We start from the raw sequence: 17,901 nt of genomic DNA, 5'->3' as shown, positions 1-17,901 counted from the left end.
GATTTTTCAGAAGATTCTAAGCAATCTGTTTACCAAGTACAATATTAGTTTTATTTTTGTGAAACGAATTGTATCTCTATCTTATGAACCAAATATATGTTCTTTAGATAATTTAATATTAATTAATATAATTTGGAAATTATCTTATAATTAGCCTTTTAATATAGTTTATTTAATATTACTTAATTATCGATAAAAATTAATTTACAAATTAAAAGTAAATATATGTTATTAAACTTAATTTAATATTACTAAATATAATCTAAATACATGTCATAAATTTGTTACTGTTAAAATGTGATTTTTTAATTTAAAGTACATAAACGTTGTGATGGACAGTAACATATACGATCATTAAATCAATAATTTTTTTCGTAGGTAACCCGCAGCCGTTATCCTTCGGGCTTCGGGTGCGCACTGGTTAACCCTACGGGCTCACGCAATAGCGTTGAACCAAGGTAAACCGCATTTAAGCAAGAGGCTCCGACTCATGAGGCATAATCATAAATTCTCCTCCCGGAGTATTATTTATTTTAAAAATAATACTACAAATGATAAAGTTTACACAGAATAGAAGTCAATTCGTGTTAATAGTTTACTTTGTAGTTAGTAGTTTTTCAAAATAAAAGTAAATATATGTTATTTTACTTAATTTATCGTAACTTAATAAATTTTTAATATAATTTATAAATAAATAAAGTTTACAGAAAAATAAGTCGATTCGTGTTAGTAGTTTTTAGTTTTTCTAAAATTAAAAATAAATATAAGTTATTTTACTTAATTTAACATAACTTAATAAATATTTAATATAATTTAAAAATCGTTTAAAAAATATTTTTATTTTATAAATTAAAAAGACGATTGGATGAATACTAACTTAAAACAAAATAAAATTTACAAAGAATAAAAGTCGACTTGTGTTAAAAACAAAGTTGATAGAGAATAAAAGTCAACTTATGTCATGTAAGTACCAAAATTTGGTACTTGGGTACTTTTAGCACCAAATTATGCATAGTTTCGCTTATTAATAAAGAGTATAGATGCTTAGGTTTTTTTAATATTAGTGGGTAAATTATTATGTTTACGAAAGATCTTGCCCTTTTCATACTCATTTACAAATGAACCAATATGACTCCTTTTTTACACAGTTGCAAGATAACATAGGATTTTCTTAATCTGATTTTGTCAGTGATATGAATCGTGCAATAAGACTAATTGATTATAGGACTCCTCAGTTATTTACAAAGTAGGTGAGAAAATAGTTAAAGAATAATATCACAATGAGGGTTGTGTGGTCTTTTTTTTTTGCCAAATTTAAAGCAGATTTAATTAATAACTTGAAAGAGATTCAATCGGGACAAACCCCCAACTGATCATGCAACCAGGTTGAAAAACAAATAGAGCTAAATAATTAGCTGTTTTGTTTCCGGATTGCTTAACAAACTGAATACACATATTCTGAAAATTAAAAATGAAGGTAATGGTTTCCCGGACAATCCAGCACGCATCTCCCCCGAAAACAGTAGTTTCACAATTGACCCTCACATTAATTCGATTGATATTGCAACGTTCAGAGGACTCAGTTGCAACAACTGAGTTTAGAGGCCTCATGTTATGAACAAATATTTTTTGTGAGAGGTGAGCACATGTGATTTTCACCACCGTTCCAAACGCACCCCAGCTATCTACCTGCCGGACACCAGCTATAGACCTGCCGAAAGTGTTGTTGATGCGAGATATCCAGATCTCCCAATACACCATCCAATTCATTTTCAACACAACCACCACATCGCACAAAGCGAGACACATCGCATAAAGCGAGACAATCAAACACACAAATAATAATTTAAACAGAATAATACGAAAACAACCCAAAATTCAAAAATCTCGGAATAACACCAAATTGTAATATGTTGTTAGACCGCAGATTTTGAATCCAAAAACTGAATTTTATTATAAAATCCAGACTCTTACCTTAGTAGATCTTAAAACTAAAGTGAAGAACTGTAATGGATTTTTCGAGTTTTGTAAAACAAATCTCGATTTTATTAAAGAAAAAGTGAATAAAAGGAGAAGATGTAGATGAATATGGAGATAGAGATGGGTATAAAGGGTGAACAAGAAGGTAGGGCGGCTAGGGTTTGATGAAGTTAGGGCGGCCGACTCTCATGGGCTGTGTGGTCTGAATTTTAAGCATATGTTCAAAATATTTTTAAACTTACGAAAGTGATGTATATATGTTTAGATTTTAAAAATCTATTTAAAATTTAGGGTTATGCAGCAGAATTCACATGATTATGAGATTCTATTTTAAGGATTGGTTCTAATTTGTGCCCACATGTATATGATTATGTATATATGTTAATTAATTTTGTTCCCACATTGCAAGTGTTCTTAAGAGTCATTGTTAGTACTCCTTTCGGGACAAGGCACCACAATGGATGACAAGGAAAATTTAAGAAAAGGTGAAATTTACAACAGGGTATTACCCGAAGAAACGTGCTTTAAAATGTAGAAGTATACGCTCCTTAAATATTGATTCAAAATCCGAACTTACATTTTATATCATTTAATGATAAGAGTAGATAATAAGTATATTAGATTTTGGAAATTGTGAGAAATTAAAGATAAAGTACCATTTTTATTTTTTTATAACCGTACTACCGACGATATTATAAATTGGGATCGTTTTCACGAGGACGTTGAAGTAGTTGTTTTCTTACATTTTTCGATTAGAAAATAATTAATGACTTGAACTTCAGACCAATAATATTATAGGCCTACACGAAACGCGGTCCTTTTACTAACTTGTAGTTCGGACCAAAAATATTATAGCCCATACGATACGCCGCCTATTTCCTAGTATAGAGTACTTTACTGACTTGATATCCCAATGCCATGTAGCAAACATAGAAATGAATTATTATACATAACCGTGTAAAAAAATTCCAACGCATGTGCTTCTGAGTTCCTTCGGCTCGAAATCTACTCACCGTTTGTGCTTCCAAATTTCTACTGTGCACGAAACCGTAGCCTTGCCTCTTCTTTCTACTCCAAGCCCTTGTAAGAGGTATTTTCTGAATTATATACTTTATTTTTTCATATCTTACTATTAAATTTCGTGATTCTATTAATTAACAAACTTTTCAATGATTACTAAGTGAAGAATTAATAATTTGAAATTTTCAGAGCTAGATATATAAAAGAATTTCTCGATTACTCTGTTCATGTATGTGTTAATACACCCCCCTTGGGATTCCACTTGTATGTTGGATTGAAGAGCGCATCACTAGAGCTCATCACAGGGGAAATATTCCAATTAGAATCAGGATGAAAGTTTTAAGAATAAAAGGGTTTTATTAATTTGGCATCGGTCAAAATAGATTGGATTCCAAATCAAGCCATTTAATCTATTAAATTTTTAATACATTGGGACTTAGTATGTTAATTGTTAATAAATTTAAGTCAAGACATGATTTTCTTTAGAAATATAATCATGTCACAATTTATATGTATATATGACTAAATATAGAAAAAGAAGGCAGAGAAAGATAATGAACACAAGAGTACAGTTAACTGTGTGCATTGTTTATACTATTACAGAGCAAGATAATGAACACAAGAATACAGTGAACTGTGTGTATTGTCTATACTACCACTTCTGCTGCATTTTCTGTTGTGCTTTGTTATACAAGAAGGAAGAGTAAGTCTCTTTATATAAAAAAACATAGCTTCTCTTTAAAACTTGCTTTTGTCACTTGGTGGCTCCTCTTGCTACATTAATTATGATGTCACCATTGTGATATGATCTCACTTGTGTCATATCCTAGCTAATATTTAACAAATCATGATATATGAATTTTTTTTATTTTGGAAATTTGAATGAAGATAGAGGTGCATTTGCATAATGATTCTTTGTTTTGTTTGAGATTTATAAAATTAGTCAATGATATATTTCTTCACTGAAAAGAATTATTTTATTTGATGCAAGGTGTGCAGTGACAAATTCTCCACTATGGACTTACCAGAAGAATTGATTGCTGAAATTATATCAAGAACTCCTGTGAGGACAATAGTGTCATGCAAAAGCGTGTGCAAAAGATGGTGTAATATAGTTTCAGAACCATTTTTTTCGCGTCTGCATCTCTCTATATCATCTAAAATGCTTTTACTTCATCAAGGAGACGCCGAGGACGTAGATGATGACAATGATGGTGACCTTGCAGTGGTTGAACTAGATGACCAACATCGCCAACATGATATTCATCACGAGCCTATGATGAGATTTTCCCCGGGACTTGCCTTGGGAGACTATGTGGGGTTAATTGGATCAGTTAATGGGTTAATATGCTTAGAAGATAGTTATGATGATTCAGCATATGTATGCAATCCAATTACACAAGAGTACATACGCCTTCAAGATTCCGAGTACACCAGAGTATCATATTTAAAGGGATATTATGGCTTTGGACTTGTTGAATCGAACCAACAGTACAAGATTGTACGTTTTTATAAGGGTAGATTTCCTTCAACTGAATATGACCTAGGGAGCGAGGTTTATACGCTTGGAACCGGCATGTGGAGAGATCTAGGACATGTCCCCTTCCATCTGAATGAACATGATAGGGGTCACTATGTCAGTGGCCGCCTCCATTGGTTAGCTGGTGAACTAATATGTGCTTTCGATTTGGATAGAGAATTATTTCGTCCAATGGAAGCTCCTCCACGGGCTCCTGGGAATACAGATCATTTTAGCATCTTGGGAGTCCATAATCATTTTAGGAACTTGGGAGTACTTAAAGGTTGCTTGTGTATATGTGATATAACACTATACTCTGAACTTTCTATTTGGGTGAAGAGAGATTATGGCGTGGAAGATAGTTGGAGTAAAAAACTCATCATCACTCCTAATCCTCCATTACATGAAGGTATAAATACCGACATGGTTCGGCTTCTTAAAGTTCTCAAAGATGGGAACATCTTAATGTATTGTGACCAACTTCAATTGTTCACTTATCATCCTCAACATAAAACATTGCGACATCACATTTTCCCGGAGGGTGAGTTTCTCACATTTGGTGCGATGACTTATGTCCCCGGTTTTATCAGTCTAGAGAGGAGTTTCACCTTGGAGGGTGTCAAAAGATGGGAGTCTCCTCAAGTAGAAGACTGACTTATAACCGAATAGAGCAAAACAGGATCGAAAATAGGGCCGAGTCCGAGCAGTCTCCCGAGTACTAAGGCCGAGTAATCTAAGTTGTTGAACATTGCTTATTTTACTGCAAAAATACAAGGTTTTTATAACTAGTTCCATTTCAAGAACACGTTATGTTTTAAGCTTTTCTAGTTGTTTATCTAATATTTGTATGTACTCCTAATTTCAAAATTTAATAATTACTGTAGGCTGCGAGATAACTTTAGCATTTAGTGCTTGACATTTTTATAACATTTACATATCATATAAATGATTTTTATGTTGTATGCTTGTAAATTGCTCTTGGTTGATTCTGTTTTTCATGATTCATAGTATTATTTCCCTTTCATCTTGATGAGTGTAGTTTATTTTATTTATTCAGCTTTGGCCTAGCTTTGTTGGGCTTTGGTTTTAGGTCAAATTTGGTGGTCATACTTTAAATTTTTCATTTAGGAAGGCCTTGTTATAACTTCTGTTGTTAGCTAAGTTGCAGTTTGAATTATACAGCTGGTTTTACATTTGTAATCCTATCTTACATTATGTTACTTGTATAAGTTATCCACACGGAAGAACTGTAAGATTTAGAGGCATATTTCTTTTAGAGTGGCTTTTCATTTGTAGATGTTAGTATTTCCCTAAAATTGAGTGTTAAACCAAAGCGAGTTGGGTTAAGAAGTAAGTTTAAAGTCAAATGACAAAAATGCATAAGTTCATTCGGGGTTATGTATGTGAAAGTGAAAGAAAATCACAAAAACCAGTTTAATTAAACCTTAAAACTGTGTCTGATAACATATACTATAAGTGCTCTCGCTGCTCTGTCTGCGCTAGAAGCTCAAAAGTGTTCATCGGATTTAAATGTATCCTGAAAGCTTTAAAGCTGTTTAGGGCTACTCTGGTTTATCTTGATTTTCAACTTGTTTCTCGATATCTTGATTTTAATAGTTAGGAATTATGATGTAGTATGTGTCTATGACAATCTTCATTGCTTAGTTTATGATCCAAAGGCCATTATGGAAGTTTGTGTACTTTCAGTTCGAAGAAAGTTGCTGTTCAATTAACTGCCTATGTTCCTGGAGTTTGTGGGAAACTCTAACAAAGTAGGTGCTGTTGTATATGTGAACTTCTTTGACTCAGCCATTATGATTAAAGAAATGGTCGTTTGAGTATCACATTACAAGTTCGCCCTGTGGGGAATTTATATGCTACAGTGATTTTTTCCCCTCCAGTAATCATCCTCAAATTAAGACACTGCAAAAACTTGACAATTTCATAAGCCTCGTTGTAGTTTGTAATTGATGCAAATGTTCAAATTCCAAGTTTATCGGGCTCGAGTTTGTATATGGTGGTATACTTTTGGAGGTCACACAGCCTAAACGTGAGGCTGCCTGGGGTGTCACATGGGATTAAAACATAGTTTACTATTTTATCTAAATTATTTTAATCTAAAAAAACACTACAAATTAGCGATATTTTCGTAAATTTGAACCTAACTCCTTTTTTATTATATCATTTTATTGTAAGAAAAAATTTATGAACACGACGATGCTATTTACAACTATGACATACTTGAATTTAGCAAACGAACGGATCTGAGCCGTCCAGATCAAGTTTAGCTTAATTTTCTTTTTTTAGATGAGGCTGAATTTAATAAACTAACGGAAAGTGATGTTCAAGATCGGCTCTTTATTATATGAATTCGAGCTGAATTTGAACAAACTCGAGTTGTCCCCTAATATTTCACATGTATTTTTTACTCGACCGAATTTAAAATATAATTTTTAGTTTTACAAATTGCATCAAGATCAAATACTAGTTTTTATTTTATAATGATATATATACAAACACTCTACCCATAATTCCTAATCTAAATCATTTATTTTTCAAGTTGTGTTTTAAGAACATAAACAATTTTATTTTAAATTTTTGAGTTCTTAATTTTAGAAATCATACATTACTTATTTTTAAAAAAAAAATTCAATAATATACGGCATTTACACATATAATCGAAATTGAACAAACGTATGATCATATCGTTATTGAATCCTTCGTTCTTTGATAGGCAACCAAGTAATTTTTTAAAGAGATATGTACATGTTGTAATATTTCAGTTGTTGTTTTGAGCAATCAACCATAGATGCATCATCATAAAACCTTTATCACTTAATCAATATCATGAAATTTCTGCAAAATTGTAATCCCAGACATATGACCAACAAGAAATAAAAACCAAACTCTCACAATTAAGGAGAAACTAAACAAACCCAAATAAATTGGTAACCAAGGAAAAATGGAAACTAAATCAAGAAAAACAAGATTGAGGCTATTTTGAGATGGCTACTCAATAGAGAGCGAAAGAGAGTTTGTACGTTATATTTTAAAATGTCCATGTCGAAATGTTATTATGTTTAGATATTTTGCTTAAGTTTAATTTTTATAAATCACAAGTTATTTAATGATTTTATAAAAATATTAAAAATTGGAGATGAGTTGGTAACAATATTGGATAGTTTCATTATGAAAAAACTAAGTGTTTAATTTAGAAATACAAGCAAATTTTCTAAAATATTTAAAAAAAATTATTAAATCATGAGAAAAATGTAATAATAACAATATTTAAGTGATCAATAATAATTTATTATTTATAATATATATGAACTTTATATGAGTCGAGTTCGAGTCAAGTCTGAGTCGATTACGAGCTAAACAAGCCGAGTCAGAATCCAGCAAACAAAAAGCTCGGCTCAATTATTCATTCGAATTCATTTTCATATTCTTGATCGCCCTCGTTTAGAATACTGAACCGAATCGAGTTTACGTAAACAAGTCAATCCTGAATTTCGTTTACGAACATCTCTTCTCATTTACGGTCCTACTATTAATTGTAATATTCATCTCACTTGATTATTTACTTATTATTTAGTAAGTTAATCAAATATATTAAAAACAATATTTGTCCAGTTTTAATTTGTATTTAATCATTAAAATATAGAAATTTTTCTAACCGGTCTTGTAAAAATTGGAAATTGGACTTTATCAGTAGCGGGACCGTCTAGTTAGGGCTGTAATTCGGGCCGAGCGAGCCGAGTTTCGAGCAGAACGTAATTCGAGCCGAGATTAATCGAGTCGAGTCGAGCCGGCTCGTTTAGTTAAACGAGCCTAAACCTCTGTCCGAACTCGACTCGTTTAATTTTACGAGTCGAGTCGAGCCGGCTCATTTAGCTAAACGAGCCGGTTTTTACGAGTCGGGCGAGCCGGCTCGTTTAATTTTACACTTAATCGAGCCTAAATCTCTACCCGAACTCGTCTCGTTTAATTTCACGAGTCGAGCCGAGCCGGCTCGAGTAATTAAACGAGCCGGAACCTCTACCCGAGCTCGGCTCGTTTAACTAAACGAGCCGAGTCAAGCCCACTTAAACGAGTTCGAGCCGGGCGAACTCGCGAGCCGCCCGACTTGAATTACAGCCACACGTCTAGTGATTAATCGGCTAATCAGGGATTGATCAAAATGATTAACTGAGTCATTAATTAGAACTAATTTAATATTAGTTTTAGATATAAATATTAATATATGTAATTGTTTATTTATTTTGATTATACATATACAATTTTTATTATTTATATTTATATAAAGAAATTTTAAATATGTCCCACTATTAAAGTAAATATAATTTTTGAGATGTAACTTATGAACTGAGATCAATTTAAGATGAAAAATTAAGAAAGTTTAAATAGTAATTATGTGTTTAAGAGAATAATATATATTTTTTAATTTTTTATCATTTATACTTTTAATTTTTTGATTTATATTTTTTTATATTTTTTACCAATGAGTCTGATTTTTGACCAACTAACCTGATTTTTCACGTATTAACCGGATTCATACTTTTAATTTTTTATTTATATATATATATATATATTTTTTAATTTTTTACCGGTGAATCCAATTGTTTACCAATTAACCCAATTTTTAATCGACTGATTTCAATTTTTTTCGATGACTGATTTTTGTAAAACACGATTTTTAACTCGATTTTCACCTAGTCATTTCATTTTTCACCTAGTCATTTCATTTTTCACCGAAGAGTTATTAATCCCAACTTTTTGAAAGTCGGTCTTAACTTGGGTAAAATAGTATTCTAAAATTCCTTTATTCAATCGATTAATCTCCTACAAAGTACTCGACCGATTATATTTTTTGAAATTTGATTAATCCTTACGAATTTTCCTTTATTGGAGTATATATATTTTATTTATTAAAATGAAATACTATATTAATTTAAATATGAATATTTATAGAAATTATGATATAATAAATATATATTTGTTAATAAATAACTAATATATTAAATATAATTTAATATTATAATAGATTTGATTTTTACTCCGATTAACAATTTCGATTAATCCTCGACTTTCAACTAATCCCAAATCGGTAATTAGACCGATCTTCCCCGATCTCCGATTTTTACAACAGAAGGTAAAATGGTTCTTTAATAACTCAAAAGTTATAACACTAATTATTGACGATTTTTCAGAAGATTCTAAGCAATCTGTTTACCAAGTACAATATTAGTTTTATTTTTGTGAAATGAAATGTATCTCTATCTTATGAACCAAATATATGTTCTTTAGACAATTTAATATTAATTAATATAATTTGGTAATTATCTTATAATTAGCCTCTTTTTTTTTTTGCTAAATATATAATTAGCCTTTTAATATAGTTTATTTAATATTACTTAATTATCGATAAAAATTAATTTACAAATTAAAAGTAAATATATGTTATTAAACTTAATTTAATATTACTAAATATAATCTAAATACATGTCATAAATTTGTTACTGTTAAAATGTGATTTTTTAATTTAAAGTACATAAACGTTGTGATGGAGAGTAACATATACGATCATTAAATCAATAAATTTTTTTCGTAGATAACCCGCAGCCGTTATCCTTCGGCCTTCTGGTGCGCACTGGTTAACCCTACGGGCTCACGCAATAGCGTTGAACCAAGGTAAACTGTATTTAAGCAAGAGGCTCCGACTCAGGAGGCATAATCATAAATTCTCCACCCGGAGTATTATTTATTTTTAAAATAATACTACAGATGATAAAGTTTACACAGAATAGAAGTCAATTCGTGTTAATAGTTTACTTTGTAGTTAGTAGTTTTTCAAAATAAAAGTTAATAGTTTACTTAATTTATCGTAACTTAATAAATTTTTAATATAATTTATAAATATATAAAGTTTACAGAAAAATAAGTCGATTCGTGTTAGTAGTTTTTAGTTTTTCTAAAATTAAAAATAAATATAAGTTATTTTACTTAATTTAACATAACTTAATAAATATTTAATATAATTTAAAAATCGTTTAAAAAATATTTTTATTTTATAAATTAAAAAGACGATTGGATGAATACTAACTTAAAACAAAATAAAATTTACAAAAAATAAAAGTCGACTTGTGTTAAAAACAAAGTTGATAGAGAATAAAAGTCAACTTATGTCATGTAAGTACCAAAATTTGGTACTTGGGTACTTTTAGCACCAAATTATACATAGTTTCGCTTATTAATAAAGAGTATAGATGCTTAGGTTTTTTTAATATTAGTGGGTAAATTATTATGTTTACGAAAGATCTTGCCTTTTTCGTACTCATTTACAAATGAACCAATATGACTCCTTTTTTACACAGTTGCAAGATAACAAAGGATTTTCTTAATCTGATTTTGTCACTGATATGAATCGTGCAATAAGACTAATTGATTATAGGACTCCTCAGTTATTTACAAAGTAGGTGAGAAAATAGTTAAAGAACAATATCACAATGAGGGTTGTGTGGTCTTTTTTTTGCCAAATTTAAAGCAGATTTTATTAATAACTTGAAAGAGATTCAATCGGGACAAACCCCCAACTGATCATGCAACCAGGTTGAAAAACAAATAGAGCTAAATAATTAGCTGTTTTGTTTCCGGATTGCTTAACAAACTGAATACACATATTCTGAAAATTAAAAATGAAGGTAATGGTTTCCCGGACAATCCAGCACGCATCTCCCCCGAAAACAGTAGTTTCACAATTGACCCTCACATTAATTCGATTGATATTGCAACGTTCAGAGGACTCAGTTGCAACAACTGAGTTTAGAGGCCTCATGTTATGAACAAATATTTTTTGTGAGAGGTGAGCACATGTGATTTTCACCACCGTTCCAAACGCACCCCAGCTATCTACCTGTCGGACACCAGCTATAGACCTGCCGAAAGTGTTGTTGATGCGAGATATCCAGATCTCCCAATACACCATCCAATTTATTTTCAACACAACCACCACATCGCACAAAGCGAGACACATCGCATAAAGCGAGACAATCAACCACACAAATAATAACTTAAACAGAATAATACGAAAACAACCCAAAATTCAAAAATCTCGGAATAACACCAAATTGTAATATGTTGTTAGACCGCAGATTTTGAATCCAAAAACTGAATTTTATTATAAAATCCAGACTCTTACCTTAGTAGATCTTAAAACTAAAGTGAAGAACTGTAATGGATTTTTCGAGTTTTGTAAAACAAATCTCGATTTTATTAAAGAAAAAATAAATAAAAGGAGAAGATGTAGATGAATATGGAGATAGAGATGGGTATAAAGGGTGAAGAAGAAGGTAGGGCGGCTAGGGTTTGATGAAGTTAGGGCGGCCGACTCTCATGGGCTGTGTGGTCTGAATTTTAAGCATATGTTCAAAATATTTTTAAACTTACGAAAGTGATGTATATATGTTTAGATTTTAAAAATCTATTTAAAATTTAGGGTTATGCAGCAGAATTCACATGATTATGAGATTCTATTTTAAGGATTGGTTCTAATTTGTGCCCACATGTATATGATTATGTATATATGTTAATTAATTTTGTTCCCACATTGCAAGTGTTCTTAAGAGTCATTGTTAGTACTCCTTTCGGGACAAGGCACCACAATGGATGACAAGGAAAATTTAAGAAAAGGTGAAATTTACAACAGGGTATTACCCGAAGAAACGTGCTTTAAAATGTAGAAGTATACGCTCCTTAAATATTGATTCAAAATCCGAACTTACATTTTATATCATTTAATGATAAGAGTAGATAATAAGTATGTTAGATTTTGGAAATTGTGAGAAATTAAAGATAAAATACCATTTTTATTTTTTTATAACCGTACTATCGACGATATTATAAATTGGGATCGTTTTCACGAGGACGTTGAAGTAGTTGTTTTCTTACATTTTTCGATTAGAAAATAATTAATGACTTGAACTTCAGACCAATAATATTATAGGCCTACACGAAACGCGGTCCTTTTACTAACTTGTAATTCGGACCAAAAATATTATAGCCCATACGATACGCTGCCTATTTCCTAGTATAGAGTACTTTACTGACTTGATATCCCAATGCCATGTAGCAAACATAGAAATGAATTGTTATACATAACCGTGTAAAAAAATTCCAACGCATGTGCTTCTGAGTTCCTTCGGCTCGAAATCTACTCACCGTTTGTGCTTCCAAATTTCTACTGTGCACGAAACCGTAGCCTTGCCTCTTCTTTCTACTCCAAGCCCTTGTAAGAGGTATTTTCTGAATTATATACTTTATTTTTTCATATCTTACTATTAAATTTCGTGATTCTATTAATTAACAAACTTTTCAATGATTACTAAGTGAAGAATTAATAATTTGAAATTTTCAGAGCTAGATATATAAAAGAATTTCTCGATTACTCAGTTCATGTATGTGTTAATACACCCCCCTTGGGATTCCACTTGTATGTTGGATTGAAGAGCGCATCACTAGAGCTCATCACAGGGGAAATATTCCCATTAGAATCAGGATGAAAGTTTTAAGAATAAAAGGGTTTTATTAATTTGGCCTCGGTCAAAATAGATTGGATTCCAAATCAAGCCATTTAATCTATTAAATTTTTAATACATTGGGACTTAGTATGTTAATTGTTAATAAATTTAAGTCAAGACATGATTTTCTTTAGAAATATAATCATGTCACAATATATATGTATATATGACTAAATATAGAAAAAGAAGGAGAGAAAGATAATGAACACAAGAGTACAGTTAACTGTGTGCATTGCTATACTACTACAGAGCAAGATAATGAACACAAGAATACAGTGAACTGTGTGTATTGTCTATACTACCACTTCTGCTGCATTTTCTGTTGTGCTTTGTTATACAAGAAGGAAGAGTAAGTCTCTTTATATAAAAAAACATAGCTTCTCTTTAAAGCTTGCTTTTGTCACTTGGTGGCTCCTCTTGCTACATTAATTATGATGTCACCATTGTGACATGATCTCACTTGTGTCATATCCTAGCTAATATTTAACAAATCATGATATATGAATTTTTTTTATTTTGGAAATTTGAATGAAGATAGAGGTGCATTTGCATAATGATTCTTTGTTTTGTTTGAGATTTATAAAATTAGTCAATGATATATTTCTTCACTGAAAAGAATTATTTTATTTGATGCAAGGTGTGCAGTGACAAATTCTCCACTATGGACTTACCAGAAGAATTGATTGCTGAAATTATATCAAGAACTCCTGTGAGGACAATAGTGTCATGCAAAAGCGTGTGCAAAAGATGGTGTAATATAGTTTCAGAACCATTTTTTTCGCGTCTGCATCTCTCTATATCATCTAAAATGCTTTTACTTCATCAAGGAGATGCCGAGGACGTAGATGATGACAATGATGGTGACCTTGCAGTGGTTGAACTAGATGACCAACATCACCAACATGATATTCATCACAAGCCTATGATGAGATTTTCCCCGGGACTTGCCTTGGGAGACTATGTGGGGTTAATTGGATCAGTTAATGGGTTAATATGCTTAGAAGATAGTTATGATGATTCAGCATATGTATGCAATCCAATTACACAAGAGTACATACGCCTTCAAGATTCCGAGTACACCAGAGTATCATATTTAAAGGGATATTATGGCTTTAGACTTGTTGAATCGAACCAACAGTACAAGATTGTACGTTTTTATAAGGGTAGATTTCCTTCAACTGAATATGACCTAGGGAGCGAGGTTTATACGCTTGGAACCGGCATGTGGAGAGATCTAGGACATGTCCCCTTCCATCTGAATGAACATGATAGGGGTCACTATGTCAGTGGCCGCCTCCATTGGTTAGCTGGTGAACTAATATGTGCTTTCGATTTGGATAGAGAATTATTTCGTCCAATGGAAGCTCCTCCACGGGCTCGTGGGAATACAGATCATTTTAGCATCTTGGGAGTCCATAATCATTTTAGGAACTTGGGAGTACTTAAAGGTTGCTTGTGTATATGTGATATAACACTATACTCTGAACTTTTTATTTGGGTGAAGAGAGATTATGGCGTGGAAGATAGTTGGAGTAAAAAACTCATCATCACTCCTAATCCTCCGTTACATGAAGGTATAAATACCGACATGGTTCGGCTTCTTAAAGTTCTCAAAGATGGGAACATCTTAATGTATTGTGACCAACTTCAATTGTTCACTTATCATCCTCAACATAAAACATTGCGACATCACATTTTCCCGGAGGGTGAGTTTCTCACATTTGGTGCGATGACTTATGTCCCCGGTTTTATCAGTCTAGAGAGGAGTTTCACCTTGGAGGGTGTCAAAAGATGGGAGTCTCCTCAAGTAGAAGACTGACTTATAACCGAATAGAGCAAAACAGGATCGAAAATAGGGCGAGTCCGAGCAGTCTCCCGAGTACTAAGGCCGAGTAATCTAAGTTGTTGAACATTGCTTATTTTACTGCAAAAATACAAGGTTTTTATAACTAGTTCCATTTCAAGAACACGTTATGTTTTAAGCTTTTCTAGTTGTTTATCTAATATTTGTATGTACTCCTAATTTCAAAATTTAATAATTACTGTAGGCTGCGAGATAACTTTAGCATTTAGTGCTTGACATTTTTATAACATTTACATATCATATAAATGATTTTTATGTTGTATGCTTGTAAATTGCTCTTGGTTGATTCTGTTTTTCATGATTCATAGTATTATTTCCCTTTCATCTTGATGAGTGTAGTTTATTTTATTTATTCAGCTTTGGCCTAGCTTTGTTGGGCTTTGGTTTTAGGTCAAATTTGGTGGTCATACTTTAAATTTTTCATTTAGGAAGGCCTTGTTATAACTTCTGTTGTTAGCTAAGTTGCAGTTTGAATTATACAGCTGGTTTTACATTTGTAATCCTATCTTACATTATGTTACTTGTATAAGTTATCCACACGGAAGAACTGTAAGATTTAGAGGCATATTTCTTTTAGAGTGGCTTTTCATTTGTAGATGTTAGTATTTCCCTAAAATTGAGTGTTAAACCAAAGCGAGTTGGGTTAAGAAGTAAGTTTAAAGTCAAATGACAAAAATGCATAAGTTCATTCGGGGTTATGTATGTGAAAGTGAAAGAAAATCACAAAAACCAGTTTAATTAAACCTTAAAACTGTGTCTGATAACATATACTATAAGTGCTCTCGCTGCTCTGTCTGCGCTAGAAGCTCAAAGTATCCTGAAAGCTTTAAATTAAAGCTGTTTATGGCTACTCTGGTTTATCTTGATTTTCAACTAGTTTCTGGATATCTTGATTTCAAAGAATTATGATGAAGTATGTGTCTATGACAATCTTCAGTGCTTAGTTTATGATCAGAAGGCCATTTATGAAAGGTTGTGTACTTTCAGTTTGAAGGAAGTTTCAAATTTGTGTAGTGTAAATATGAGGCTATCAGGGGGTATACATGAGATTAAAACAATTAGTTATATTATTTTGATAACAAAAACTCTAAAAAGTAAGAAAAAAATTATAAATATGATTTAACCTTTCTTTTTTTTTGTTTATATCTTATTTTATAAGAAAAATTCTACAACACTATATTAATATCGATAGATAAGTTATACAAAATTCTGAAAAAAAATTAAATCAGAATCTGAATCTATTATAAAACAAATTTTAAAACCGATTACTTATATTAATTGTAATATTTATATGACTTAATTGCACTTTATTTGCTTGAACTTTAAATATTTTGCAAGGAGATGACTATATTATTTTTGACAGTAAATGGATAAATATTTATTTGAATCAAAGCCATGTGTGAATTTCTTAACACTATGGTGGCTCATCCTTTCCGTCAAATTTCATGTTAAATATTAGTGATCATAGTAATGTCATAATAAAGATTTTTTATCTCTCTACTGTCCCTCTTTCTCTACCCAAACACACACACACAAACTATATATACCTCATAAATACACCCACATACATCATGTAGGCGCCCATACATATACTCACTTACATCACTTAGGCGCAGTCCCTCTCCCATTATTAGCACAACACACACATAATTAAGTCCCACATACATCAACAACCTCAGACATACATAATTAACTCGCACATACATCAACAACCTCATACACAGGCCTACAAATACAACAAACACACATCTCTCCAGCTTCTACTTTCTCTTCATCTCTCCCAAGTCGTTTTATTTTGTAAAATCTGCAGAATTCCGTCGGGTACATCATTGTGACCAGGGATCTAGATATACGCCCCTTCCCCCAAATTGTGTTCACAATATATACACCAACATAGTCGTCACTCAATCTATATTCAACGAATACTCCCTTTAATATCATTATTTCATTTCAAACTCAAAAATACCCAATTTTATACATGAATCCTAATTTTCAAGTTTGGGTTAAACTTATACTTATATTTTTTAGGCAAAAATTTATAATATAAAGAGCCTTTAAAAAACAGGAAGGGACAACAATTAGATATCAATTTGACACAAGTAAAGATTTAGCAATTTTCATGCAAAAATATTAAAGTTCATAATTTGTGGTTGTTAACTAATTTTATTAAACGGACATTTCTCAAATATTAATTTGAATGTAGTTACCAAAAATACAAAAAATTCATTTTAAGGGTAAAATGCTTTGTTAGTAAACCAAATATTTAAGTTAACACTATTTCCATAAATTCATAAGTGCAGAAAAATATAGAAACAATCTGTTAGCATACAATGAATTGGTTGTTGTTTAATCCTATCACATGCAGTTCCTCTAGTGTGCATAAAAAAGGGAAAAATACACAGAATAACACATAGTTGAGTTGGCTTATTCAGATCGATCTTACATGCACATCGATTAATCGAAGAATGACAATGAGACGGTTAAGATATCCGTGCGAAGCAAGATCAAAATATCAATATTAAATAATGAATATAAAATTTTATTTTAATTTTTTATTAAAATTTATAATAAATAAAATTGTACGATTATTACAATTTTTCTTTTTAAATTATATGTAGTTTTTATTAACTCAAATCTTATTAGAACAACAAACTCAACGTTATGTATATGTTGGTCAAAAAGACATAACTAATATTTTACATCGAAACTTTAGTCGCAACACGATTGATGGATAATTTAACAAAAAACTAAATCAACATTACTAAGTAATTGCATATTTAATTTATTATTGTTAGCTGAATTTATGTTTTTATATAATTTGTGATTGAATAATTTTTTCTAATAAAATATTCATTATGTATGTATAAATTTGCATTTTGTGCTAAAATAGAATTCTGTAGGTATGAATCTATAAATTACAATGTATATACGATTCCGTTTAT

General features: G+C 31.2%; 2 protein-coding genes across 2 annotated transcripts; both read left to right on the top strand.

The window, feature by feature from the left end:
* The first annotated feature begins 4,015 nt into the window (after positions 1-4,015).
* On the top strand, positions 4,016-5,173 carry LOC141704754 (F-box protein At3g07870-like). Its single transcript, XM_074507938.1, has one exon. It carries the CDS (start codon positions 4,016-4,018, stop codon positions 5,171-5,173), a length of 1,158 nt encoding a protein of 385 aa, XP_074364039.1.
* An 8,583-nt stretch (positions 5,174-13,756) lies between these two features.
* On the top strand, positions 13,757-14,914 carry LOC141704753 (F-box protein At3g07870-like). The gene has a single exon (XM_074507937.1). It carries the CDS (start codon positions 13,757-13,759, stop codon positions 14,912-14,914), a length of 1,158 nt encoding a protein of 385 aa, XP_074364038.1.
* The last annotated feature ends 2,987 nt before the right edge of the window (positions 14,915-17,901 follow it).

The sequence above is a fragment of the Apium graveolens genome, unplaced genomic scaffold (genome assembly GCF_009905375.1).
Source record: "Apium graveolens cultivar Ventura unplaced genomic scaffold, ASM990537v1 ctg8210, whole genome shotgun sequence".
Lineage (NCBI taxonomy): Eukaryota > Viridiplantae > Streptophyta > Magnoliopsida > Apiales > Apiaceae > Apium > Apium graveolens.
The sequence above is the reverse complement of the archived record's forward strand: the minus strand, read 5'-3'. Positions and strand labels throughout refer to the sequence as shown.

Bases quoted from the DNA above. Each gene is read 5' to 3' on its own strand.
- LOC141704753 (XM_074507937.1), top strand. From the start codon at position 13,757: ATGGACTTACCAGAAGAATTGATTGCTGAAATTATATCAAGAACTCCT.
- LOC141704754 (XM_074507938.1), top strand. From the start codon at position 4,016: ATGGACTTACCAGAAGAATTGATTGCTGAAATTATATCAAGAACTCCT.